Here is a 27,822-nt window from a genome sequence, read left to right as displayed (position 1 = left end):
AGCAAGGCTGCGAGTGTGCAGACATACTTTTCATGTTAAACATCTAGAATTGCATTATTCTATTTGTGTGCAGGTCGACTGAATGGAATTCCTGTCATTGTTAAGATACAGGCTGCATTTAGCGTAGATCCATTTGATGGATTCATCACATATAACAGGAACCAATTTATGCTTTGTCCGAAGCTAACGTGCAACATTGCAGTCCAGAGAGTGCATTTGTTCACTGCAGACTTGGAACTATAGCAAAATGGAGAAATCCAGAGGCAGGTAAGCGATAATAAGATGCTACCTTGTTAAAGACCTCAGCTGTAACTTTTGGTTTTTTTCAATTATGGCATCTTAGGTGTTCCATAGGCTGAAATAAAGTTGAGTTACCCTTATATAAGGGCTTGTTGGTCTCTATGGAATGTTATTAATCAGAAAGTGTTCCTCTTAAAGCAAAAAAGAACAAAGAAACACACCACCCCCAAACCCATCACGAAACACAGCTTTATGTGGGTTTACATTATCATAACATTCAAATATAAAAATGATGTTCTTGAGTTTGAGGTATTAGACTGGAACATAAGATATTTGGATATAGTTTTTGGCCCAACCTCAGATTTATTCTGTGGTGTTAGTTCTAGTCTTTTATTCTTCCCATGCTTTTATTTTTGAGCTTTACAAGGGAGAAGTGATCCTTTTTGTGGTTTCCTGCCATAAATTCTCATGGACATGGGCTGTCATCACGAAATATGTGTGGCACATACAGCGTTGCAAATTTAGGAACAATCTGTTAAAAATTATGTATGTTGGAAAATCACAAAGCATCCACATGCGTTAGACTTTAATACAAAACTTCTACATGTTCTACCTGAGCTTTTATTTTTTTGACTACTTTGTGTTACATTCTCATTGCATATGGTCAGAGCAGGTTGTTTACCTTTGGAGCAGATTAGATGGCTTTAAAGGGAATTGGGCCTAATAGACACGTACAGGAACTTGTGCTGAAAGTTATTTTGCATAAATTTAAAAGTGCCTGAAACTCCTTCTTCAAAAGTGCATACAGAGGCCTTAACTGCGCATCTGGAGGTGAACAGGATTATTTTGTCTGCTGGAGAGTGTTCACCTTTTTCAGAAAACATTCAAATAATATTTTATAGGGGAACAAGAATTTACCTCTCACACACAAAATATAGGTTTTGTTTTCTTTTATTGACTTTTTTTTTTAGCTCCTTGCAGCTTGCTGAAAAAAGCCAAAAATACTGTATTTCCTCCTATGCGATTTCTGGGGAGGTGGGTTGGGTTTTGGTTTTGTTGGGGTTTTTTCTTCCCTCCACAGTTGTTAATACTGTGAGTGGTTATTCAGCTGAACTCCTGAAACTTTCTAGCATGGATTATTCCAATGACTTCACGGAATCAACATTTTTTTCTGGCTGCAGACCTGTTTTTCCTAGCTCAGTTCAGGTGATTATTAATGTGAGACTTCAGACTGTCCTCTTCAGTTGCCTGTTACGGAGTTCAAGAATGTGTTTGTGGTTCTAATGTGCAAATTTTCAGGGTGGTGGCAGTATTTGTTTTGGGAAAGAAGCTTCAATACAACTGGTTCAGCAAGTTTTATCTGGTTAGATTTTTTTTTTTTGTCATTCTTGTTTTCAGAAAATTACTGAGACAAAATACTTAGAATTCATAAAAACATCCATGTTATTTTTTAGATTAGAACTCTGTGTAGAAGTAAACTAGATGATGGAAAAATATGCCTAATTTTGCTTTTTAATGATGAATATTTAAAAACAGGAAGGTATTTTTAGTGTTTTAAAGAAGAAACACATTTAGTTAAAATACGAGCAAAACTAGGAAGGGGTCCCTTGTAAAGGAACTGTATATGGAAGTGCATTTCATGTTAAAATGGGATATTCTCACTTCACTTTCCTCATCCTCAAGAGAATTTTTTCAGCAACAGACAGAATACCTTGATATGTTTGAGAACAAAAGGCAGAAAATACATTCAAATCTTCTCCATAAAGGCACGCTGTATACACACGCATGGGAGAGGAAACACACATGCATTGTAGTGCTTTCTCATTTCAACTTTAGAGGAGAAAGAAATTGTCTGTGACATGATTGCACTGAAATGTGTCTTCCTGCTTGTCTTGGGGAAACAACTTTGAAATTCCAGATAGTGAAAAATGCCAGATAGAGACAAAAATGTATTTTAACATTTTGTAGCTGTCAACTTCTGTGTGTGATTGTATATCTTTGTAGTAGATTAATTTGTTGCAATAATGCCACCTCTTTGCAGTTAATATAGTTTGACACAAAATATTTATCTTTCCTTTTAAGTTCAAAATCTCTGAAGATGAACGAAAACCGACAACTCCCTAGGCATCAAATGTACGCAACGGGGCAATCTGTTGCTCCACAATCTGCCAGACATCAATTTCAGGACAGAGGACATGAGAATTTGGATCAAGTTGGGTATACCTGGCATCAAGGAAGAGGGCTAAAAGAATTCCAAACCAGGTGATAAGTACAAAACATAATTTTCACTGAATGGAGCAGGGGGATCAGACCTAAAGAAGTCTGCCTTTTACAGTACAAATCCAGGCTAAGGCAAAGGTTTTTGTCAGATGGTTCTAAAGGTGTCTGCGGTAACTTGAGGACATGCATTGGCACACTCAGATTCTGTACATTTTTGATTTTCTTATGTAAAATTAAAAAAAGGCTATTTAACAATATGCTTTGATAAGGGACTGCCGGGGTAATGATTTAGTCTTGCCTTCCTCTTGTGTTTCTTTACTTCTTTTGTTTGTTGAAGGAATCTTCACAAAGGTGGAATGGTAATTGTTTAGAGATTATAGCCCAATATTCGTTGAACAAGTGGAGCTGATCGAGCAACAGAGACTTGCTGCAAGAGGGAGGCCCTGTTCATGGCTGTGTGCTTTAATTAATTGCCTTGTGATGTCTTTGGTGCTTATTGGTGCCCTCTGTGAGCCAATTAACTCTTAAATCCGTTTGGAAAAAAAAAAAGGGGGGGGGGAAAGGGTGATAGTATCACAGTCATCGATTAGTGAGTTGAACTGGTACTGGGAGAAGTTTGCTGAGGAGCGGAACTGCTGTGAGGGAGGTAGGAAGAAGGACGATCTGCTGGTTTCAGGGGTAAACATTAGATTGGTCAAGTATTCTGGAAACAAGTCTGACTCAGCTGGTTGACTTCAGGGAAACAGTGATATTATTGCTTCTAAATCACTAAAAAGGCTCACTAGTTAGTCAGCAGCCTGGTAATTAGTATCACATTAGTATAAGCGGGCTGCTTGGAAGACATTTCAGCTGCCTGGCCTTCCTAAACAAGTATGTCCCAATTCAAGTCTTGCAGGGGCCTCTATTTGTGCTTGGTGAATAGTCCTGTTAAAGCTACTAATTTCAGGATGTAAATACTTCATATATGCATTGATCTCTGCAAAACCAGACCCTTAGTTTTATTACTGAAACTACCATAAAAGTTCCTATTTTTACTGCTCTCTGGGAATTAACAGAGGAAGAGTGCAAAGGCAACTAACCTTTCCTTATATTCCAGATATCTATCAAGGAAATTCTTCTATCTGTGGACAAAAAAGACATTTGGACAAGTTATCCCTTCCAAAGCCAGGTAGATAAAATTATAAAAATCAAGGGTGGGGATTGTTTTGTGGGTTTGTGGGATTTTTTTTCTTTTTTTTTTTTTTTATGGCTTAGTGCTGTACCATTGGGCCAAGAACATATTTGGATGTCTTCTAAGATCACTTAAAGGTTTCCTTTGAATACACGTCTTGCTCCTGCTTTTTTTTTTTTTTTGTTTTTAATAATCAAGGTTAAATTTTACCAACTAAATTCACAGGAATTGTAGTTGGTTGGATGCAGTTGAACTGTAAGTGCATATAAAGCAGGTATCACAATCATAGCCTATCATTTAAGTTTAACAATTTTTCAAAGTTATAGCTAGAGAGAGATCTTGAAATTCAGTTCATTTTATTGTTTTCACTTTTGTTCTTAATGTATATCTATATATGCGTTGTATCTGTCTGACTTTGAAATACCTGTGGCAGGTGATTTGTTTCTGTTGTTAGTGTTCTGTCAGCTCCTGAAAACCAACACTTTGATACTCTTTTCTTGTTTTGCTTTAATTTGCGTGTTCATTCTTGTTTGACCACACCCTTGGGAACTGAAGCAGTTCCCAGTAGAAAGACCTGCATTTGTTACTGTTAGAATAACATCAGGCCTTTAGTTATCCAATTTCATTGTACTGTATCAAATATATTCTGATGATGTCTGCCTTAATTGGTAAACGGAAGTTGTCCTGTGAACCTTACTGTTCTTGCTATCCCATATACTGGATTTGCACTACTTTGGCTCTGTGTAAATTCAGGACAATGATTATTTCTTTTAGAAGGATGAGTAGAAATACATTTTATAAAGTTCAGCAAGCAATATAAGCAATACATAATTGCTGCCTTAGATTTGAGTCTCCAGTTCTCTGCAGCTTTTATTTGCAATGTTTTGTTAATTCACCAGGTTTAAAAAATTAATGTATAGCTCACTTGTTTTTTCTATTTTTTTTTTTCTTTTTTCTGCTTGAGTGCTTGGAATGACTTAGCAACTTGGCTTGGGGTAGGTAGCTATGAATTGCAACTTGTGAGAGGATTCATATGTGTTTCACTGAGGAACCTCTAGGTATTCTGGGCCTAATCCTGCTGTTTTTACACACATGACCAATATCATTAAGCTAGTAGAATAGTTGTGATCAAAGGTTGTGAGTCTGGGCTTGTGTGCTTTTTGTTTGTTAGCTTGTATGCTTTCATGGGTCCTTCTGTTTTCCTTCTCTCCATCACAAATACAAAGGGATGAGAATTTTTTTTAAAGTATTTGTACTCTAGTTGATGAGACTTTCCAGTTCTTAGGCTGCTGCCCGTCTTGACCATATGGAAAAATGTTTGAGAGACTATTGCTTGAAACAGTAGATTACGAATATTATTTTTAGTTAGATGATCAAAATCCTAATTCCCTCATGCAGACCTTCCTAGGTTTGAATTTGTAGCTGTTCACAATTCAGCTGAAATGTAGTATTGCTTCTTACATGGTAAGGTGTGTGTTAATTAAATCTGGGTATAAAAGTAGAGACTGTTCTACTGAGGTTAAAGAATTTGAAGGTTATATGTGACTTGTGAATCCGTTTTGTGGATGGCTTAGCATCCACTGGAAGGGGAAGGTAGATCAGCAGATGAACACCTTCGTTTTCAGCATAGATGAAAACAAGTTTTTAAGTCTCTTTAAGTGTTCTTTGGGAAGATTTTAAATTTGGGATGACAAGATCAGTGTGCTGTTTCTAAGAACGCAATGGAATATCAAAACATTATAAAACCTGAAGTAGCTTTTGCATTTATTTCTATGCATAAAATATTTTGTGTTAAACTAACAAAGAACAAAATTAGCAAGGAAAATACAGGTATCATTATCAACTGTGCTGGTTGTTTGAGTAAAACAGAACTGAGATAAAAAATGCGAGTTATTCGTAGGTCTAAAGTCAACTGGCACTCTGGTATTTGGCAAGTCAGTTAACAACATCTGTCTTTCCTTCCTTGACTTTATGTGAAGTGTTTACAGTCAGTAAGGTGATGGCTTCTTGTCATACTTCACAGAATCTTGGAATAAAGTGTCATGGTAGGGTAGTATTTTTTAAATGCAAATGGGTGCTGTTAGGCTGATCAGACAAGACTGCAAGAGAGATAGCGTCATCTTCATTAAAACTGATTTGTCGTCAATCTGGAAACCTGTATGAAGTTTCCCATGTCCAAATCTTTCAACTGTTTAGGTGCTTTTATGACCAGAGGATTCTTCAAAAAACCTTTGGAGAGTGGAAAGAGCGGTGGACTGTTTGCAGAGAAAGGAAGCTCAGCCTGAGAGCGGCCAGCCATTACAGGTTTGGGAAATTACTTCCTATTATTGTGTGTATGTAACAGTACAAGAAATTTTCTTTAAGTTCTGAAGGAGCTATTAATGCCAGTAAGCAAGTTACATTACAGTTCCTCTAGGCCAAGAGCAATGTCTTCACTGCTTATTTTCATATTTCCCCTCCCCCCTTTTTTTTTTGGTGTGTATTTTTGTTACTGTTGTCTTAGGATGAAGTCAAAATTTCTTATTCTTAAAATTCCTGAAATTGCAACTGAACTTGAAAGAATCCTACTTCTAGGCAGTGGTAGCTATTTCACTGACTGGCATTTTTTCATTTTTGAGGCTCCTACTCCAAAATATGATATTCAAGGCTTGGAGAGCCTATGTACACCAGCAACAAGGAAAGAGGAACAAATACTATGTTGCAGAGTCTCATGGTAAGTGAGGTGATGGTAACTGCCTTTATTTGGGGACATATTAAAGTGGGAGTTTCCAAGGGAAATATTTACACAGAATCTCTGTCCCTTGCACGTGTTTGCACGCTGACCTCCCCCACCCTATGGAAGTGTAATGCTTTTAGGTACAGATGGTTGTCTGTCGGAAGCTGGCGGGGGGTTCCGTTTGATGCAGTACAGTGTGGCTGTATAGTGAGTTAGGGATGCCTGTGAATAAGCTTAAGGGCCTCTCCATCTGCTCTGGATTGTGTTGCTTGGTTTTTTGGGGGGGTGGCTTGGGTGTTCTTGTTTGTTTTGGTTTTCTTTGTTTTTCTTGTGTGTGTGTGTGGTTATTTTTTTCTTTTCCTTTATCACAATATGTGTTCAAATAAATTTTTTTTTTTTTGATAGAATCTGTTATTGGAATTCTTTAGCCACCGTGGCTATAGAAATTAGATAATAATTCTCTGTGGTATTAACTGCACATATTCCTATTCGTAGTCACTATTCCTTCCAGTTTGTGTCTTGCAATTGAAAAGAAGCCCAAGGTTTTGAAGAGCGAGCCCCTTGTCTTATTGTGTGGATTCTTTGTTCTGCAGTGGATTTATCCTGCTGATGAAGTTGCTTATTTTGGTTGCAACTTCCTTTGGGGTCGGGGAATATTTGTTCACCTGAAGGGGATGATGACCCTTTTTTAAAGATTACCCTGCGGTTTTGTTCTCTGCTGATTTGCAAAGTAAGTTAACTGGTCTCTCTGCATATGAATGTACCCTCAGAATATTATATAGACTGGCACCTTTGGAAACAGACTGATAGCTGTAGATTTCCTTTCTTCCTGAGAGGGGCCAGAGTACTTAGAGAAACAGCTGTGTGTTACTTAGTCAAAAAGATAGAACAGTGACCTGTTTTAAGGTAAGTTAATACTTGATTGATCAGATTGCAAGGAAATCTTGGAGGGAAAAAAAAGTGGTGGTTATTTTTATGTGTGAAGTGGCATAAAATCAATCATGGGTTTGGATTATTTCTTTCTAATAACTTTGCTTCAATAGTGCCAGTTCTGACAAGCCAGACTGTTGTGAGGCGAAAGTGCAGTGCGCTGCATAAAGTGGTAAACTGGAATTTGTGACACCACTTCTGTTTTTAGCTGCGTGACTAGCCTGCTAAGTAAACTTGACATGTTTCTGGTTGATTTCTCTGCTCGTAATAGAGAATAACTCTTCAAAAGCTACTGATGAACCTGATGAACTTTTTTTTTTTTTAAAACGAACCAAAGAAAATCCTGTAATTCTTACCCAATAAGGTTGTTACGCTGAATATTGTAATACAATTATATACTCTGTAAGCACTGAAGACAAAGCAGTGCCATTGTCCGATAAATCATGCTGCTCTGAACAAGTGGCATGATGCTGTCAGCATTTCAGAGAGTCTTGTTGGTGTGACACCCTCAGCCAGGGTGGATGGTCGTGGTGGCTGCTCTGGTGGCTGTCGTTTCAGGGTTTCCCACGAGGTGTCACTGCGGCTGAGGGGACTGGAGCTCAGGGACAAGTGGTGTTATGGAGTGGTTAAAAATGCCAGATTCTTGCGTGAACTTAAGATGCTGTAATTTTTATTTATTTTTTTTTTTTTGTACACAGCAAATAAGCAAAAATTGCTCAGGACCTGGCAGTGCTGGCTGGTTTATGTTAATGTTCAAAGGACGAAGCACGGGCTGCAGTCTGTGGCGCTGGCATTCAGGGAAAGAAGCTGTTTGCGGTAAGAATGGAGTGGAAACGGGCAGAAAGGCACTGACCACAGGGCCATGTTTTTAACCTGTGTTCTGTTATGTTTTCCTGCTGTGACTTTGTTCCAAGTTCAAATTTTTTTTTTTTTGTGTGTGTGTACGTGTGACTGAATTCTTCTGGTACACCCATAAATTTAAAAGATTGTCACTCGTACCTTTTTCCAGTGAGAGAGAGGTGATTTCTTGCGCCAAACTATGGAACCTGCTTGTGAACATGTCTGTAACATTGTTTTGGCAGCCTGTCATGGGCAGTGTGGAGAAGACGACACTATCAGAACTGCGCGAGACATAAGATGAATGTTTTGGCTCTGCAGAATTGGGCCCAGAGCCTGCAATTTCGAGTAAGTCCTCGGAACTCCAGTTACTACCATTTCAAATGTTTGAGTTGCGTTCAAGTGTAACTAATATGTTGCAGATTAAGAAAAAAATAGGCCTTACACTAATTTGCTGTGCAAATTACAGCACATATGATGGAAGAAGGTCAAAACAACTTATTTACAAGAAAGATTTCATTACAAGAAATCCAGGCAAAGCAAGCTGGATCCATGTCTTATATTTGTTAGGAAGCAAACTGAGCAAAGGAATTATTACTGTCTTATACAATGCTGGATGATAGTGAAAGTATTGGTTTTCTTTCCACCAGAGAACTAGCCGCAGGTAAATAAGAGGTAAAAGAGAACAAGTGTGTGCGATTTCATGCCCTGTTCGCAGCACCGTAGCTGCAGGGTGGGTGTATGCAAGCTGTTTGATGTCACCTTGCTTCTTTGTAAGACAACATTTCTTATGTCCTAATGAATTTCTGTGGGCGTGTTTAACTCCATTTAGGGGTAAGAAAATAGAATCCAGCATTTCATGTTCTTGAGAGGCTGTCAGCTCCTTCAGTAAATTGTTCATCTTAATGGAAGTGAGAACAGGGTCGCTTGCTTGCTTTCCCTGGAACTGTGGCTTTTTGTCTGTTTCATTAAAAACAGGTGATGGTATTTAATTTGGCCTTTGCTGTAAGATGGCTGTGCTGCCTCCTGTTTGAGTCCAGTATTCTACTAAGGAGATAAACTCATGACTTGGGAAATCTTACCATATCTCAAGATATGATTCTATTTTATATGAAAATAGTCTGTCTGTAAGAGAGCCTGTTGTCCACAAAGTATTATTTTGGCCTTTTAATGGAAAAAGTGTGAAAATATCCAAAAAAGGGGAAAAAAAGTTTGATATTGACATTCCTTGTCTTTGATCTTTTCTGTGCTGACATTCCTTTGGGATTTTTTTGTTTGAGTTGGGTTTTTTTTCCTCCCTTTGTGGGGTGGAACTTCATTGCTTATGGCTTTCACCTTTAGATCTTAAATGGAATTTCTCATTGCCTGCATGTTCTTCCTCTTCTCTGTTCTACTTCTGTAATCTTGTCTGTTTTTTCCCCTTGCTCCCCCCCCCCCGGCTCCTGAATTGCCCTGTCAGGCTTGGTTGCAGTGGCGAGAGCTGTATTTATACAGCCAGAATGACAAGCAGAAGGAGACAAGGGCAGTAACTCACCATCAGCACTGGGAATTGAAGAGATGCATGGAAGCGTGGCTGGGATACCTAAACCTCCGCAGAGCAAAAAAGCATCAGAATGGTGAGTTAGGACAGAACAGGGCTCAGCCCCCTTTCTTAGGACACAGTGATGTGTTTTTCTATTCTAGGAGGCACTGCTATGTTTCTGATTGCTCAACAGATGATGAGATGCAACTTGGACTGTATGCTGTCACAGGGCTGCCTAGCTAAGGTTATATACTGAACTGTCAGGAACATCACCTGCTTTCCGTGTAATTGATTTAAAAGAAAATGCTTTATGATTCCATTGATGAAAACTCGCACGTTGCAAATTATATTCTGAGATACCTGTGAGAAGGATGCATTCAGGACTATTATCAGTCAATCTATGTGTGGATTTTCTTGATAATCAGAAAATCACAACTCATATAAGATGGTAAAGATAATTACACCAGTTCTTTTGTTTTTTTCCTTGAAGTCATTGGAATAAGTTCAGACGTGAATACCTGTTGATCGGTGGTAGTGGAAAAGAACCTAGCTTGGATATCTGGGAAGTGGTGGTAGGAGAATGCTGAATTGTAATCAAGCTTGTATATGTTGAACAAGTGACGCAGCATTAACTTCCCCTTCTTAAGTCAGCATAGTATGTTACTGCTTTAAAACTGCCTTTGTGATCAATTGAAAGAATATAGTCCGTAGCTGAGTGGTATTGTGAATTCTTGCCACCATTTTTCAGTGTTAGGACTTCTGTCACTTCAGAACAAGTGGCTTAAATGTCATGGCCTCGTCTGATATAAAAGAGCCCAGGATGAAGCAACTCATGAGTAATTTGTGTGTTTTTTTCCTAGAGCTGGCCCGCGAGCACCACCGAAGCAGGATAATCCGTCAGTGTTTCTCTGATTGGTGGCTGTCATGGGAGCACAGGAGAAGAATGCACGCTCACCAAAAGGACATTGACAGACTAGCAGCAAGGATTGCCTTACGGAGAGTCTTCGCACACTGGAAGCATTGTATCCAGTCTGTATTTAGTCCCTAGCAGGGACAGGTTAAAAGTGTTCCCGCAGGCAAAAGATCTGGTTAATAAGCAGCAATGTTGTGCAGCAATGTTGTGCAGTAGCATGGGTGACAACAAACATGTTATCATTAGATGTACGTAAGGCCGTACTGACAATTAATAAACCTGTTGCAATTACAGTATATTAGCCTGTTGGCAGCTAAGAGCCTGCGGAAAATAATTTAAGGTTGGAAAGGAATTCCTTACTTAACAGTGAATCAGAAATGTATTGTGGTAAACCAGCAAAATCTAAAAACTTGACTGTAATCAAAACTTGCCCAGGTAACAGTGCAGGAAATTCAATATTGAAGCAAACTTAGTTGGAGATCTAGTGCCCCTCTGTGGGAGAAGGTTGTGTAGATGTTGGGAGAAAGTTGTGTATATATGAGGATGTTTCTGTGTAAAAGATACTTTAACTCGGTGACAGATGTTGTACTGTGTGTGGAAGAGACTCGACGGTGTGAGCTGGCTGAAAAACACTACAGGCATCATCTCTTGGTAAGAGCACTGTTAATGTGTCAGGTGGGAGAGGCTGTGGAGAGGATTCAGACAGTCCTGACTGGCAGCGTGCCTTTGATGTTGACAGTGGAGTGTGGGCATTGATTGGGAAATGCACAATTTTGTGCCATGGTGAGTTTGGATCAGACATCAGGTTTCTAAATTCCAGCTATTCTGGAATCCGGCTGAATCCAAATGGGGAAACTGTGCTGCTCTCCAGAATGGTTATTCTTCCAATTGGGGAAACTGGTGAAGTAGCAGATTGTGAGGGGAAATTGATGCATGGCTTTGATGGGTAAATAAATCTTAGCTATTGCAAATCAAACATTGTTTGCCTGTAAGCAGTAGGCAGTTCTAAACTTGCTGTGCTTGCTGATCTGGATTGCATGAAAGTTGTGTGCATTTCTTGTTGCAGAAACTTGGGCTTAAGGGTCTTTCGCAGAATGTCACAAACACTCATCTTCAGCAAATGAGAAAAAATCTTTCATACCATCAGCATCAAGTTACAGTGAGTTTGACTTTTTGTTGTTCTTGTGTTAGTTTTTCTTTAGCTGTTCTCTTTGCTTCCACTCTCACCTACAAAATACGTTTTTATTAAATCAGTGGCTGCTTTGTTCCTAAATACTAATAGCAACAGAAAAATCTGTGTAAGTCAACTGTCAGTCTTAGATACTAAACCAAAATGTTATAAAATAACGTATGTTTATGGTGATTTTTTCTTCTACCAGAAAAATTCATAGCAGGTTATAAAACAAGTTTGGTATATGAAGCAGTGCAGGAGGCAATCATTGCAGCATACAGTTTTAGTATGACATTTAATAATTTCTTTCTTTGCATTCTTCTCCTTCCTCAATATCTGTGGTTTTTTCATAAAAAAAAAACCACCCTGATTTGGTTTGCAGTTTTTTGGGGTTTTTTTTGTTTGTTTGTTTTGTTTTTTAGTTGTGTTTTTTTTCTGTTTTGTTTCAGGTGCTGCAGAAGTTCTGGAACCGTTGGAAGTCCCGTTTGGAAGAGAAGGAGGACGAACAGCTGCAGGCCTTAACATCAGTGGCTCATGCCCGTTACAGGTACGCAGAGAAATATTAGTATAAATTTGTACAAATGTGGGATTTGTGGGCCTTTGGTTCCCTTTTAAAATCTGGCAATACTTCTGGGAGCATGACCATCCTGATGCTAATTGTTCTTACATGTTTTGTGAGTAGTGGGCAATTTGCATCTCCTGCTTCTCTGTGAAATGTGAGAGGGAGAGTGATTAAACCTAGTTCTGAGGCTTGTTTAGATTTAAAAGCTGAGCATTTTACTGGTAAGAGCAGTAGGTTGGAGCATGAGCACAGACAAAGCTCAAAACACTTGTTGCTGCTGCTTTACTTTGGGGATGAGCCAGGGGAGTTGATGGCTCATGTATGCTACCCCTGCTGATTGAGGCACTCCAAGAGTGAAGGCTTTTTTGTAGAAGCTAAATTTATTTAGTCCTAGGAATAAGTCAACATTAACAAAGCAGCCAGAAGGCTGTTAGATTTCTTAAGCTTGAGTTTGGTGGGGAGTACCTGTTTGTTAGGATGAAGTTCAAAGGGTATATATTTGATTCTTATAATTCCTCCGTTTATTGGTTCGTAATGCAGCTTTCAGTTGGTTCCAAAAATGCAGGATGTGCAAATACTCTAAACTTTGTTGCCTTAGAACTTTCTGGATTTTTGAGTGAAGATTCGCAGGAGAGAAGGAGATCTCTACAAGATAGACCTGTGCTATTCAGCACAGCATGTTCTGCTCTAATCCTGGAGCATGTTCTAGCTCACATCCTGGAGCTAGATTTGAAACTGAAAACACTTCAACCACAATATTGTGGTGGTGTTATCAAATGACGCCTGTTGAGATGTCCCCATGTTAGTGTATTAGTGTAATGAGCTGCATAGAGTTGCTTGGTTAATATTCAGGGTAATAAGGGAAGGAAAGGAAGCTTCATTCTGCCATGCAAACTTGCGTGTGATGTTCTTTTTCTGATTAGCACAGCCTGCATTCAAAAAGACATTTAATTTTATTACAGCTCAGAGAAATACCCTGTGGCCTAAACAGTATCTTCTATTCAGTAAAATTTCAATCTTATTTCTTCTAATCCTCCCAGCAGAGTTTGCTTTAAGTACTAACTTTTTCTTGATTAAGAGAGGCTAATATTGCAAGAGTTACTAATATACTTGGTACTGCGTCAGAGTTGATTCTTGTTTTATTTTCAGGGCATAATTACTGCACAAATCTCTCTTAATTGTCTTGGCATCCAGATCACTTTGGTTTTGCTTAGAGGTTACTGAAGAAATAAGAAATATTATTGTGGTTACTTATCTTAGTCAATTGCAATATGCACAGTGGGATTCAATAATGAAATAAATAAGATGTCCCTGTAAGCTTTAATTTTGTCTTCAAGACCAGTGTAGAACTTGGAGGAAAAGAACCCGAACTCAAAATGTTCACAACTGCAACCATGCCAAAATAAAACCTTTACTATGGTTGGAGTTATGCTAATTTAAGTTTACAGTGTGAAATTGAGTGAAATTATTGGGAATCTTTCTTTAGAGGTGCTTGGCATTTCTGTTAATGCGAGTGGAGACTGTGGGTTCTCGTTGCCTCTTAAAATTCAACCACTAGCCTTTGTCTCAGGGTAATGATATACCTTACTAATTACTCTTACTGGCATATTATGGGGGCACAAACATGCATGGGAGTTACAAGAGTTTGTGGAAATCAGAGGGGATGAAATAATGATTGAGAGAAAAATATGTATTTACCTTTTTTGAGATGCCTTAAAGGCCTTGTCTGGGCTTGTATTCTTAGCCATGGATTGAAGGCTGACTCTCTAGGTAGGGTTATGATTTATGATAATATTAAAACTTATTTCCTGTTTTCAATTTTAGAAGACTAACAAAAAAAATTTGCTTTCCTTGGAAAAGGGTATGTTTTGAAAAATGCTCTTATAATGAGTCCCCTCCTGGGACACTTTTTTTCTGTGTCAGTTGAGAGCAAAAAATGGTTTTTGACATTGAATCTTCTTTCCTGGTAGACTTGAGACCTTGCACTTCTCATTGGCAGAGCACGGTCACACCCTGTGTTCTAGATTCGTACCTTTCTGTCATCAGAAGCCTGGCTTCACAGTTGAAAAACAAGCTGCAGAAAGTCTGTTCTGCCTTGGATATTGGCTTGCTTTTTGGGAGATTCACAAATAGGTTTGGAGGGCAGGCCGAGTAATGAGGGCAGCTGTGTTTCTGCGAGCCATTAAGAGTTTTTCCAAGTGGTGTGGGAGTGCAGCTGTGGTGCATTTGCTTACCCTCTGGAGACTAAGAGGGGAAAAAAGGGAGAAGATGCAGGAGGTTAAGCTTAGGGAAGATGAGTTGGAGTGTGCAAGTGCTGCAGTGTCACTTAACGCCTCTCTCACCGGGGAAGGGATGAACAGATGGTTTGAAGGCTCTCATTGGTTCTGTAGCCATCCCTTGGTTCCATGGGTCAGGAATGCTTTTTGTGTGCAATCTTTTCTCTCTAGAAAGACTATGAATGAAATCCTATTTCCTGGACACAAAAGACCAAATTCTAAGAAGTGTGTTGCTGAGTCAGAGGTTTGGGGCTGCTTTCCAACCGGACCTAAGTAAAACTTTTGTGGCAGTTTGCCAGAGTTCAGCTTCACTCTTGGTCTCTGTTGTACATACGTGCTGCCAACGTCAGTGCCCCAACTGCTCTGTGTGGTGGTAAGATCCAGGAGATATCCCAGAAGAGCCGTCAGCTGAGGTTTGTGACTGTTTACAGATCAAAGACTCTTCCTGGCAACTACCAGTACCCTCCAGGAAGACTAACTTCACTCATCTTGTTTACCAACCTATAAATTGTAATGAGCTGTAACAGCTACCTACCAAAAAATTACCTGGTAAGAATCCAAAATATCTTTTAAGCCTCTTTAGACTAGAGAAGAGCTGGGACTTGCTGACAATCTAATTAGTACACCCACATGACTGAGTTCTGGAAATAACCGGTGTAGTTTGAACTGGGTGCTAGTTCCATTAGGCTGTAGCTCAGACTTCTGGACTAGGACGTGTCTACTGTGTGCTTGCTTTGTGGGAGATGTATAGTGCTCAATCGCAAATATATTTTAATTGCACTTTTGGTATACTATTTGATAATGACTTTTGTGCATCCCTGGGGAGGAGACAGACTCACAAATACTGTCTTCATCTAGCAAGAAAGAAGCTTTGATAATGAGGGCAACTAACCTGAACCATGTTCATAAAAGAAAGCTTTGGTAGGATCCCTTTAGTGCCGAGATCAGACCACACTGCTTTTTATTATTGTTTTTATAATTTTTTTCAAGTCCTATTACAATCTTGTTTGTTTGGTTTGGCTTTTGGGTTTTTTGTTTGGGTATTTTGTTGGATTTATTTTGTAAATAAAATAAGTTACTTGGTCATAAGTCAGAACAATCTATTAAATGATCTGAATGAAAGCAGGGAGTTCTAATAACTTCAGAAAATACATTAATCTTGTCTCATATATTCTGGGTAAGGCTTCAGGGGACAAACTAATTGTCTGGATTTTTAACCCAGAGAATAACGAAGACACAAAGCTGGCTGATTTCCGAAAAAGGCTTGCATGATTTGAAAAACCAAATAAGTAACTATTTAAGTTGTACATGGATTGGTCTTCTGACATTGATAAAATCTATCCCTTTTCTGAAGGAATTCTTTCCTGAGCTGACATTCTCCCTTTTTGCTTGCAGGAGGGTGTTGATGAGACAGGTATTTGACACGTGGTTGCTGAATGTGTGCAAGCGGCAAGAATACCGAATGGGAGAGAAGAGGGTAAATGTAACTCTTCTACCTGACCTTACTTAGGCAATAGAGAGGAGGATTTCTTAGTCGCTCCCTGTGAACATCAGTTAGCATGAGATGGACTTGGGTGTTGTAAATTCCCTTTTCCTGGTAGGGGATCAAATTGGAAACAGAGTACAACCAATACTTACTAATCACATTTTTTAAGTTAAGCTGTTTATTAATAGTAGAATCAAGCTGTTATTGTTAGAGGATGATTATTCACACAGTTCATTCATTTATTCTCTCACCCAGTAAATACGTGTGTGTTCTCTCACTCACACTCCGCCCGTTTCATAGTTACCTGGTCGAAACAATAATAGTAATAAAGAGCCAACCTCAGCCTATTTCAGAAGTGCAGGGTTGTACTGATAAACAAGTTGCTTCTTACTAGGTGTCCAGAAAGTCCCTTAAGGAGTCCTTAATTTCCTAATATGTATATATAATCCTATAGTCTTTTTATGTAGCAGCCTCTGCTGCCTTTCATGTGGCCTGAGTTACGCAACTCAGTTGATGGTAGCGTGTGTGGGTGGCCTTGTGCAGATACATCTGACTCTGGGTGTTCTGAGATTATCAGTTCTTGCGAATTCAACAGGACTAGTTTCTGGAGCTTATCGCTTCTTGGGAGTTTTTCATGTGCTACTTACCAACTTGTATTTTTTCTCTCTTTGGCCTGCTGTTTTCTGATAACAGCTTCTCCATCCACACGCATATGGGTACCTACGTGAAGTTGCAGCAAAGGGGCTTTGATGACGTGTCCTTTACTGTTCAATGTGAGAAAAGGGAAATGGACGTTGGACAGTTCTGTGCATGTCATCAAGGAATTGTTTTCTGTTGTTTGTAACTGGCCAGTGTTGTGAATTCATTGCTGCTTTCTTTCCATTATAGGCTGTACTTCATTTTGAAAGGCAACTCTTGCGTTGTTTCTGGTCCTTCTGGCGTAGAAGAACAGCTGCCTGTTTGGAGGAGCAGGAGGGCTTAGCTCGTGCAAGAGATCACTACAGTAACCTGCTGCTGCTAAAGGCTTTCTGTCTGTGGAAGCAAAATACTCAGGAGAGAAAAACAGAGTAAGAAGGTTTTTTTGAAAGGGAGAGTTATTTAGATTGGTCTGTGGTGGCCACTTCTGACAAAACAGCGTTTCATTCACAGTGATTCTGACTCCTTATTTGTGCTTTAGATTCTCCTAGTTTGTCTTCAGTACATGACTTGCTGAAAACGGCAAGTGTGAACTCACATCTGTGCTACAGGGGTTCAATAACACGGATTGCATTGTAGGACAAATAATTAAATTATTTTTCTTATAGGAGGCTCAAGGAGATGCAAGCCTTAAGATTTCATTGTTCAAAGTGTCTGCAGCAGAGTTGGAACAAGTGGAGGGAGGTGAGAGAGTTAACAGATAGGGAAGAGCTTGAATCCTTTTTGTTATGTTCAGATTGCTTGTACCCATCTGGCTAGAAATTAAATTGTTTATTTTAAACACTAGTCATTCCTCAGCTCTCCTACCCTTCCACGTGGATAAAACCAGTTCAGCATGGGCAGACCGGGAATTGTGTAGGGAGGAGAGGGAGTTCTTTACTTCTTGTTCACTTGTCTAGGTATAGTGAGATTGGAACTATAGTTTAGGAGATTTACCTGGGAATGTAACCAGAGTTAGTGTGATGAAATTGTTCCTAGCCAGTACTGGGTATGTACTTCTAACTTAAGGTAAAAGTTTGTAACACCAGTTTGAGTGAGAACCTATTGTAGCAAGATAAAGGATTGATGTTTCCCCAGAGAATTCCAGTGGGAATGGTCCTCTTCCCTCTGCTGTCTACCATTGCCTGTTTTCTCTCCATTGCATGTAGATATATATATTTATTTTCCCTTCCTCCTTACAGTATGTGGGGCATCAGCATGAAAAATGGAGGAAGTTGGTGCAAGCAGATGTGCACTATCAGCACACATTGCTGGGCAAGACCTTGGCAGCCTGGAAGGTAGGAGGGAATGTCGTTTTCTTTGTGATGCTTGTCTGTGTGTGTTTAAGTGTTTCAGTGAGAACTGAAGAGCTGCTGTTTCTCTCTAGGCCCTTACACACCAAGTGTGCAAGGTAGAATGGAGGCCGATGTAGATACAGTTGTATAATCTCTACCATTGCTTTTTGGAGCAAAAGAACCAATGTAATCTTGTGGCTTTGGTGAAGGTATATAATAGGTAGCATTAACTAGTGTGTAATGACTGTTCATCTTGGAAAAACAGCATTTGATTTCAGTGGCTGTAACCTCATTTTTTCCCCTATACTCCACTGCTGCTATTACTCTCCTAAGATGCTACTGAGAGTTTCCAGAAGTCTTGTCTCCTCAAAGATGTTGGGAGTTGAGGAAAACTTTACCTCTCGCTGCTTTTGTTGCAGAGTTACCAACATAGCATACAGTGCGTTCTATACCAAGTAGCTGAGAAGGAGGAAGAGCGCACGAGACTGCTGCTGCGGTAAGCCTTTCCTTGTGATTGGCTGAGCTTAAGATGCTGGGCTTAAGGAAGTGCTGTGGTTTTGCGCTGCCTTCTCTGCAGCAGAGACCTAAAGGGGCAGAAGTTGATTTGCAAGACTGAGTTTATAGAGGCAGATGGGTTTGGTTCCCCTGTGAGCGGGAAAGTACCAAATGAACAAGTGAGAATTGTTCTTAATGTTTTTTGTTTGTTTTTTAATTTTTTATATATTTTGCCTTCAGACAGCTTCTGTGTACCTGGAGAGAAAATGCCCGTGCTCTTATAAGTGAAGCTAAGGCAGCTGCTCGGGCAGATGAGCACTACAGGAGAGCCATCCTCTCAAAGGTAGGGTCTGCAGAGCAGATCCCAAGGTCTAAGTACAGATGCTGGTTCTGGTAGGGGTCAGGTAACGCAATTAGGAGGACCAAAAACTTCATATAAGAGCCACGACTAACAAAGGCCTAAAAAGTGGGAGTCCCATCTTCTTTTCACACGTCTCTGAGTTAGTTCATGGTTTTTCCTCTTCCTTACTTTCTCCCTATTTCCTAGAAGGAAGGGGAAAACCAGTAGTATGATACAAAATAGTAGGATTACCTGGTGAGGGAGGGGGCAGATGGGCAGACAGAGGGACAGAAAAGAAGAATGCCCTGAAAAAACGCCAAGGCGACCCTCTGAAATGCTGTTGTATTTAACTTGTAGGAAATGTGCACTGTCTTGCTGAGCCTTATGTGAAAACTGAGATGGAAATGGTTATGGTGCCAGCAATCTGGAGTACCTTGCTTCCCCTTCCAAAGAACGTTGCAATGTCAGTCTGTATCATCTCTTGTTTGCGTTACATCTTTAGGTGTTATTACAGTGGAGATACGCTGCCTCGCTACAAGTGCATTACCGTCAGCAGGAGATGACAGTTGTGATGGAGGCCAGAAAACATTTGGATATAGGTGAGCTGGTGGAGATATTAAACTCTCAAAAGACTTAGCTATCTGTGTATGATCCTTAGAAAGATGTGGCTTAGTAGGGCAGTCTGGTGTCATCTGTACAGATGAAATGACTGAATGCTCTATTAAGCCTACAGAGGACATCCCTATAGAATGGGAGATCACCTGGGACTCCAGTGCTCTGTTGAAGGCTGCTTGTGCTTCTCTGTTGGTGCCTTGTCTGTATAAGGGATGGTAACGTTTCCTTCCTCAAAAGAGTTTTCCAATGCTAATTTTGAGAAGCTCAGATGTCTCTGTTTTGAGGGCAGTGCAAGTAATGTTACCAATTACTGCTTCAATCTTTCTTTAGTAATTAGTACAAAAAGGCTCTCAAAGTCAGCAAGCATTTTCATGGTACCAGCTATGTTCTCGACATGAGGACTCTGAAGCACAAAGAGGGCAAATAATTTCCTAAAGGTTATAGAGGGTGTTGGTGGCAGCAGGGAAGGACTTGCCATTCATGCCTCACTCTGTTACCTGAGGTGTTTCACGATCCTTCTTCCTAGTGATGAGTACTGTCAGTGCTGAGTAATGTCAGTGTTAAGTATTGCTTAAACTGTCTGGAAGAGCAGCTGATCACGTGATAGACTCTGAGATTAATAGTCTCCTTTTGGTACATGAGTTATTTTATCTTCTCCTAACAGTGCGCTTACAGACCCTGTTTCTTCACTGGAAGGACTTAACTAGGGAGTCTCTGATGCTGAGGGCTCAGCAGCACACAGCTGTACAGCACCACCAGCAGCACCTACTCCAGAAGTACCTGGTGAAATGGAAGAAATATCATCAGTGGTGCCTTGGGAAGATGGTGAGAAGAATCAGCAGCCTCCCTAGCCAGTGACCCCGGGTGGGAAGGTGTGGAGGAGCAGGCCATGTCCCTTGGTGAAGGGAATGGTAGTCTTGGCTGAGGAGGAGCATGACAGGCTTGTGCGTTGAGGAGGAATTAATGTGCCTGTGTCTTGCCTGAAGAAGCTTTGATAGAACTAGTTGACTTTAAAAGAGGAGAAGCTGGGCTTGCCATGTGTGGGATCATTTAATGAAATCCTGTTTGGGCTTACAGATATTTGCAACTTGGGGTTACACCGCAGGACATTTAGATATTGAGAGTGGCCTCAACAGAACAAAGGGAAGGTGATAAAGGCTGTTTGCTGCCCGTTCTGCTCTAGTAGCATTTGGCTCAGATAAGTGGGGTTTGTTTGTGAGTGACTCACTGTTCTGGTTACCTTACAGCTGCTACGGAGACAGGGAGATCAGCTAATGGCGCGTAGACTTTGCTCTGCTTCCTTCTCTTGCTGGAAGACACAGGTAAGGAATTGTGCCCTGGGTAGGTATCTAGCTCCTTGCTGATCCTTATCCCGTCTTCTCCTTCACATTCCATTGGCACATGAGGACCAAAGAAACTTATTTAAACTGTTTCTGGATTTTTGGTTCCACTAGTGCAAGAGACACCTTGCCATATACTGGGTGAACCCAGCAGGTCATTCTGCTGTGGCTCCACCAGCACTTCCTGTCTGGGTGGTTCTCAGTTTGGCCAGCGTTTCTGGTGTGGGACGTAAACTCCTAACCTGGTTGCTGTGCCATTTTTTTCCCCTGATAGCTGTTGCAGCAGCGATGGGAAAAGCAGAAGACAGTGCAAGCGTTGTGGCACTGGTCCCGTTCGTTGCAGAGGAAGGTAAGGGTGTGGGGGGTCAGGGGCAGACAGGTGAATTTGCTGATGTGCAGTCAGCAGAGTGCACATTGAATATCTGTTTTCCTCTCATCTTTGGGGTGCTATATGTTATTTCAGGATGCTGGAAAACTGTCCCCAAATCCTCTTACCCGATTAAAAAATTTGCACGTTTTTTCCCCATCCAGCCTCAGCTGACTTAAATCCCTGTCCTTTTGTCCTTGTGGCAGTGTCCTGCTGTTGCTGTAGCTCTGCCTACTGCTATTCAGTGGCAGGGAAAGTGGTCCTGTCTGCAGGGGGAATCCCTGGCCTGGAACCTGTCTCTGTAACACTTGCAGCTCTCTGTTCCTGTCATAGGTATTTGATGCTTGGCTCAGATTTGCCAAGGGGCAGCAGCAGAAGAAAGATCGCATTGAAAAAGCCACAGGATTTTACCACGCTACTCATCCGAGAGAAGGTGTAACCCAGGCCTTGAGATGCAGCGCTGGCACGAAACAGTTGCAGGGACAGCTCCAAGCCCAGCACCAGCTGAAGGTGAAAGAGACGAGTGACTGTTCAGATACACACAAACACACACACAGCAGAGCAGCCAGGGATGTATCTTGGAACCCTACATCTCAACTCTTGTTTGGATCTGACAGACTTTTGCCTCTAACTGGAAGCAAAGCGCCTTGTCACTTTCATTCAGCTTGAGACTAGAGCACTTCAGACTTGTGTTGCTAATTGGGAATCTTTCTTAATGAAGCTATTCCAAAACTGGCCAATTCCTACTGTAGGCAATATTGCTGGATGAAGCCTTTGCACGTGGCTGGGGTCTGGTCTCTGAATTCTGTGCTAGAATGAAGCATTAGAGGCTGCGTCTAATCCTGTCTTAGCTTTAGCACCACTTACATGTTCGAATGTGGCCTAGTGCCACTTCTCCCTTTGAGCACCAGCCCAGCCCTGTGTGTGGAAAGCAGATCGGGATGGCTGTATTGGTTGCTCTTTTCCTGCTCCTGGGCAGCTTTCCCAGCTCTTTTCCAGGCTTTCAAGACACTAGTAGTTCTGTTTGCTAATATGCAGCCTGCCTCACTGGAGAAGTATCCAGTTTATCCTCTTGACCCAAATGTTGCCTTACCGCATTGGACTTCTAATTTAGCTTAGAGAGCTGGTATGGCTGTGAGGTCATCAGAAATCTCGGTTCCTTTCTGTGGTGTTCTTCTCCCTGGGTAGCGTGGTGTTGCTTCCTCCTCTCAGCTGTCCAGTGCTCTACTACTCGTTGTGTTGGCAGGCAGCCTACAACCCTGTCCAATCAGTGTATCGTTGTGCCATACTGTGGAAACAGAAGGCGCTCTCCAAGAAACTAAATAAGCTGTGTTCTTTTCTGCCACCTCTGAAGAAGCAAGTGACATTTGAAATGCCTGATGTAAGCCCTGAGACAAAAGGACGTCCAGCAGAGGAGGAGCTGTGGCTTTCAAAATGCAGTCGTCTACCATTTCACCTTGCTGATGGGGACTCAATTCTCAGTCATCTGTGAGTGTAAAGTTCCAGTCCCTTCTGCATTTCTCTGGCATATATGTAGTTTTGCATATGTGCAGTCCATCTGTCTGCCTTTCTCTTTCGTGTTTCCAGCTTCTCACACAGATTAACGTTAGTTTCATGCAGTTTCTGTAACTCTGACCCTGCGTCCTATGGCTGGCATTGCAGTTACACAAGAGCTGCTGCGTAACGCGTACATCAGCACACAAATAGTGAGAGAAATTGTGGCTTTACAGTAACATGTCAGCGACAGGGAGAATCAGCTCAGCTATATACTTTCCTACTATGTGTTTCTCAATATAGAATTATGAATTCATGGAGTGTTGGTCATTTTTCATAGAACAGTTACACAGAGAAACATTTGAAAGATGTATGTGATGGGACTTGTACTGTCATGAGAGCTTGTCTTGCCCAAGTGACCAATAGTTGTCACTGAAGCGCCCTTTTTTCACTGAAGTCACGTGTAGGGTCTGATGAAATAATAAACATCGAGATCCTGGCTGTGTAGAAACTGAACTTTCTTCTTGGCTCTTTCTTTCCCCTGGGGAAGGTATTTCTTAAAAAAATTTGTACTGATCATGGGGCAATTGCAAGGAAGAATCTTCCATGGAGCTTCTCAGTTCAGGACAGGAGCCTGACAGGGAAATAAGGTGACAGCTTCACATTTCTCTAAGCTCATGTGTGCTGCCAAAAGTAGCTCTGCCTTGTTCAGTTCTTTCCTTTCCACCGCTCCTTGTGTTGGCACAATCATTCATACGGTGAACCAGATTGTGACGTTGTGTTTGAAATTTAAACTCTAAAGACTATTATTGCATGCAAGGGGGACATTACAGAGCAGGGACGAATGATGGAATAGGACTGTCTCTTCAGCTGCAGTGTGCCAGCGTATGCCAATTTAAAATAATCCTGAATCTGGGCCATTATTGATTCTGTTTGTTCTTTCCAGAAATGCTATTCGACGAGCAAGGTTACCACCGCGGAGGCCTGACTTCCTTCTGCAATCTCTAGAAAGCAAGGAACTGCTGGGACCTCCTTTTACAAGGTAGAAAATCTGTTTTAAAAAGTAAAGAAAAAGAGAGTGACTTACGGTGGGCCTTATGCTATGCTTATCCCCTCAAATGCCCATACCTTCATAACGCAGAATGTTTAGTTCTGCAACCAAATAGCAACCAAGGCCTTTGTTTCATTAGTGAGAGGATTCGAGGGAAAGATAAGGCACATCACTTATTTCCAAAATTAATGGGCTTAGTTAATAAGTAAAGTTTCCTTTTCTGTCAGTCTTGCCATATAAACTCAGAAGTTTGAGTTGTGCAGGATGCTTTTGGCTCATAGATCATTCTTGCTCCACAACAGGTTCGGGTCTGGATTTAACTAATGTAGTGGGGAATTGTTAGCAATTCCAGTAATGCAGAGCCAGGACCAAATATCTATCCATCTCCTGTCAAAACCTAGCTGAGATTGCTGCTTCTGCTCCGTTCTTTCTCTTGTCCCCAAACCAAAATAAGGCAAGATTTTGTTAATGGGTAGAATTCACAGCTCTAAAGAACTTGTTTCAGCCTGGATTAATGTGGAGGATTTGGAGCAGGGCAGGTAGGAGTAACGGAAACCTTAACTGTTTTGCTAGTTTTTTATTTCTTTTAAACGACTGTGGTGTTTTTCTAATTTTTTTTTTTTTTTTTAATTGGGGTTTCCCCTGCTTAAAACCAGCTCACTGGAAATTTGTATGCAAGGGAGTAACAAGATTCTCCCTCTTCTTGCACTGACTGCAAAGGGTGAGACCAACAGGTTGCAATGTACGGGGACCTCATCCTTCCTCCTTTACAGATCAGAGGCACCCTTCCAGCAAACATCTGTGGACAGAAGTTCTGCGCAGATGGGGAATTTAATGCCAACACTTCAAATGGAAGAAAGTACCTGTAAATGTGTATCTCAAATGGGCAGTGCCACTCATTCCGATCCACCTCTCACACACGCTGCTCTCCCCTCTGGACTGCTGTGGACACGTGATGTGGGCTGTGCTGTTCAGAGGCCGGAGCTACGGTCTCCTTCATCCTTCACGCCCCAAATGAAAGCTGGAGCAGAGAAGGTGAGTGTGTTGCTGAAGGAAAAATCAGTGTGTTTACTGGGCTACTGTCAGCACGTGTGCTGCTTATTGCTGTTTTTTCCTGTGGCTCCTCTGGACTGTTGAGCTATTCTTTTCTTGTTCTAGCTATCTATTATCTTAAAAGCTGACTGAATTAACTGGCTCTGAATGCCCAAGAACTGTTCACCACCAGTCTGAAGCAGTGTTTCAGTAGCTGACCAACCCATGTGTGTGGTGTACTGTAATTCATGCCTTTTTTTCCTGGTCTCATGGCCTTCCTAGCAGGATGCTTTTCCTGGCAATTGACTTGAGAGTGCTGCTTCTTTAAAGAGTACAGAGCAGTTACAGTTTGCCAACCAGGGATTCAAGAGCAACTCGGTTTAGTAGCTGTGGCTGAGAGTCTCAAAAATTGAAATTTACTTCACCTACAAGTGGGTGCTTGCGTTTTAAACTCCTCTGTTCCGTGCAGAATGGGAGGTGTTCAGCTTGATGAAATGAAAGAGACCATTACTTAAGCTCTGCTGCTTCTGTGGTATTTTATGAGAGGGCTCAGTGACTACAGGGGGTGTCTGAGTGGGAGTAGGGCTTAATACATCAGGTGCATCCTCCTTGTAGGGCTTACTCAAGAAAACCGTTTGAGGGAAAAAACCAGTATCATTCTGATGTTGCAGAGAGGAGATCAACCTGTGAGCGCTCGCCAAGGAGCCCAAGACTTTCAACTGGAGTCTGTGGAGAAAAAGTTGCGACCAGACTTGCAGCCACATTTGCTGGTACCTGAGGACTTGGTGGAAAAATGGAGTCACCAAACTGCGGGTACGTCCTCAGATCTAAACTACAGCTGTTGTGTGTCCTCCTCCAATACATGCAAGTCAGCTCCACAAAACGTAAGGGAGAGGAGGCGGTCTTGCACGCCGGCATCAGGAGGTGAAGAGCAGTCGTTCCTTTTCGGGATGGTAACACAAGTAACTGTAGTTACAGTATGATTGTAAAGGGGACGGATGGGGTCTAAGCACCTCTCAATGCAGTGTTTTTCATTATATTTGTGTTACATGGGACAGGACTTACTACTTCTAGAGTAGATGTAAAACACTAAATCGTCAATAGGCCAAAACAGTGTTTGTAGGACTAAGCCATTCACTAGATCATTTCTTTTCTTTTTTCGTATATTTAAACTGAGTTCAGAGTTTGTAATGTTGTCAGGACTCCTGCCCTCTCATGGTACCTGACCTCTCAAGGTCTATGTCACAGGGTGACAAAACATGTGAAAAAGGACTCGGGAGGGTTCCATGTTTCCGTTCTGCTAACCTGACTTTCCTTGACAAGAAGAAACAGCAGACGTCTGCCCTACATCCACTGCCTGTGCCTTGTGTCGTCCTTTCAGCTGAAGGGGGAGAAAGGGAGCATGGTTCCAGAGAGGAAATGGTGTTGCAGAGAAAGCTGGAAGCTGAACTGCGACGCATCCAGCAGCAGATGCAGTACTACTTCAGCAGGAAGCAGGAACTCAAGTATGTTGCAAAGCCTCTTTAGCCAGCCTTTCCTCATGCTGTCAACTCAATATTGCATTTTTTTTGTACTTATCTACTTTCAAAATAGCCAGTCTGTTCACAGCAGAACTGTGAATGAAAGAGAGAAACGTTCCAGAGATTTTCTCCTTTTAAGACTTCACTTCAGGTGGGAGAGTACATGTGCTTATCCTTTGTAGCCAGTAAGTGGTTTAATCATACCTTTGGCAGCTCTTGGAGAAAGCATGGCAGAGGTATCACGGGGTATAATCTGAAGGCAGCACAAAGGAAAGTTGGCAGAGCAGCTGAAATTTAGCTTTTAGTTCTTTTATCATGAGGGGTGAAGACTTAGCTTTTCCAGCTGTTAATTAAAAAAAAAAATGGTTGGGGTTTGACAACTTCTCTACTAGAACAAGACAACATTTACAAAAATGCTTAAAAGAAAATGGGGTCTTTCAGGGGATTCAACTGTCAGGAAATGAAGTCAAGAACTAGGAGTGGAAAATGGAGACAACGGTTTTCAGACAGATTTATTTTTAAAGACTTTTACCATTCAGTGGTTTGAGACAAAAAAAAAAGTCTTACTGCAAGTATCGATTGCAAGTGTAAGTTGGCTTAGACTGTTGAGCTTCTAATTGGGATAAGAACCTTCTAATCCATTTTATCAGGTCCTGTCAGCAGCAGGCACAGATTCTACAGAAGTGGCTGGAAATGAGCACACGAGCAGAGGACCAAGATGGGGTACAAGGAGCTCGGGAAGAATTGGATCAGGTGTGTAAAACAGCAAACAAATTGCAGTTACTGAAGCGATTATCACTGTTGTGCACTTAGCCTGATGGCAGGTGTGAGGAATTGCATAATAAGCTCTAATTAAAAAGCTGAGAAGGGAAATGTGTAATGGGAAGTGGGCTGTTGAGCAGAACAGACTGCTGTGTAGCTACATTTCTGAACAAATGGAAAGATGCAACTCCAGCTCCAATATTTCGATTTCTATGAAATAGACCTTCCTATGGCTATTTCTAGGCTACATTGCAGGCTTCAGTAGATTCAGTCTCAGGTTTTTTTCCTGCAATTTCTCAGGATGGTGTAAGCTCTACCACACTGACCGTATCCACACGGCTCTGTCCCCAGGCTCGTACCGCCACGTCTGGGGGAACTGCACTGGTACCTCTAAAGCAAGCCAGTACGTGGTTGCTCTCCGGTGACACAGTTCTATCAATTAATGCTGCTTAACTGGGATGACAGAAAGGCTGCTGGAGTTCATCCACTCTTCCTTGGTCAGAAAGACTAAATGCTGCTTTCCCTTTCAGTTGCAGGTGAGGATCAACGCTCTCACCAAAGCACAACTACAAGAGAGACACCATGTGCAGAACCTGGTTGCCCGCCTGCGTGACATCCAGATTGCTCTGGATATATAATGCAGCTGAACCTACTTTCCAGCTCACGGGTAGGACTTTTTGCCCCTTCCGTAGCAGGGGAGGACGGAAGTGATGTATATATGCTCTGAAGTCTATGTGTGGCACTTTTACTTTATAAATTAACTTAAATATTTTTGTTTGTTTTATTTTGTTA

At 41.3% G+C, this 27,822-nt stretch overlaps 1 protein-coding gene across 1 annotated transcript; it reads left to right on the top strand.

Annotated features, from left to right (window-relative positions):
• The first annotated feature begins 73 nt into the window (after positions 1-73).
• SFI1 (SFI1 centrin binding protein) lies at positions 74-27,801 on the top strand. Its single transcript, XM_074159286.1, has 30 exons — positions 74-267; positions 2,323-2,502; positions 3,557-3,628; positions 5,828-5,935; positions 6,250-6,344; positions 7,976-8,093; positions 8,360-8,462; positions 9,574-9,730; positions 10,497-10,658; positions 11,130-11,200; positions 11,616-11,708; positions 12,170-12,267; positions 15,954-16,035; positions 16,933-17,111; positions 17,349-17,424; positions 17,922-18,017; positions 18,434-18,510; positions 18,750-18,852; positions 19,352-19,448; positions 20,129-20,289; positions 20,712-20,786; positions 21,079-21,153; positions 21,505-21,681; positions 22,526-22,659; positions 23,612-23,707; positions 24,490-24,751; positions 25,420-25,561; positions 26,130-26,253; positions 26,919-27,021; positions 27,561-27,801. Exons 1-30 carry the CDS (start codon positions 248-250, stop codon positions 27,666-27,668), a joined length of 3,444 nt encoding a protein of 1,147 aa, XP_074015387.1. The 5' UTR covers positions 74-247; the 3' UTR covers positions 27,669-27,801.
• Positions 27,802-27,822: the final 21 nt, after the last annotated feature.

The sequence above is a fragment of the Numenius arquata genome, chromosome 16 (genome assembly GCF_964106895.1).
Source record: "Numenius arquata chromosome 16, bNumArq3.hap1.1, whole genome shotgun sequence".
Classification (NCBI taxonomy): domain Eukaryota; kingdom Metazoa; phylum Chordata; class Aves; order Charadriiformes; family Scolopacidae; genus Numenius; species Numenius arquata.
The sequence above is the reverse complement of the archived record's forward strand: the minus strand, read 5'-3'. Positions and strand labels throughout refer to the sequence as shown.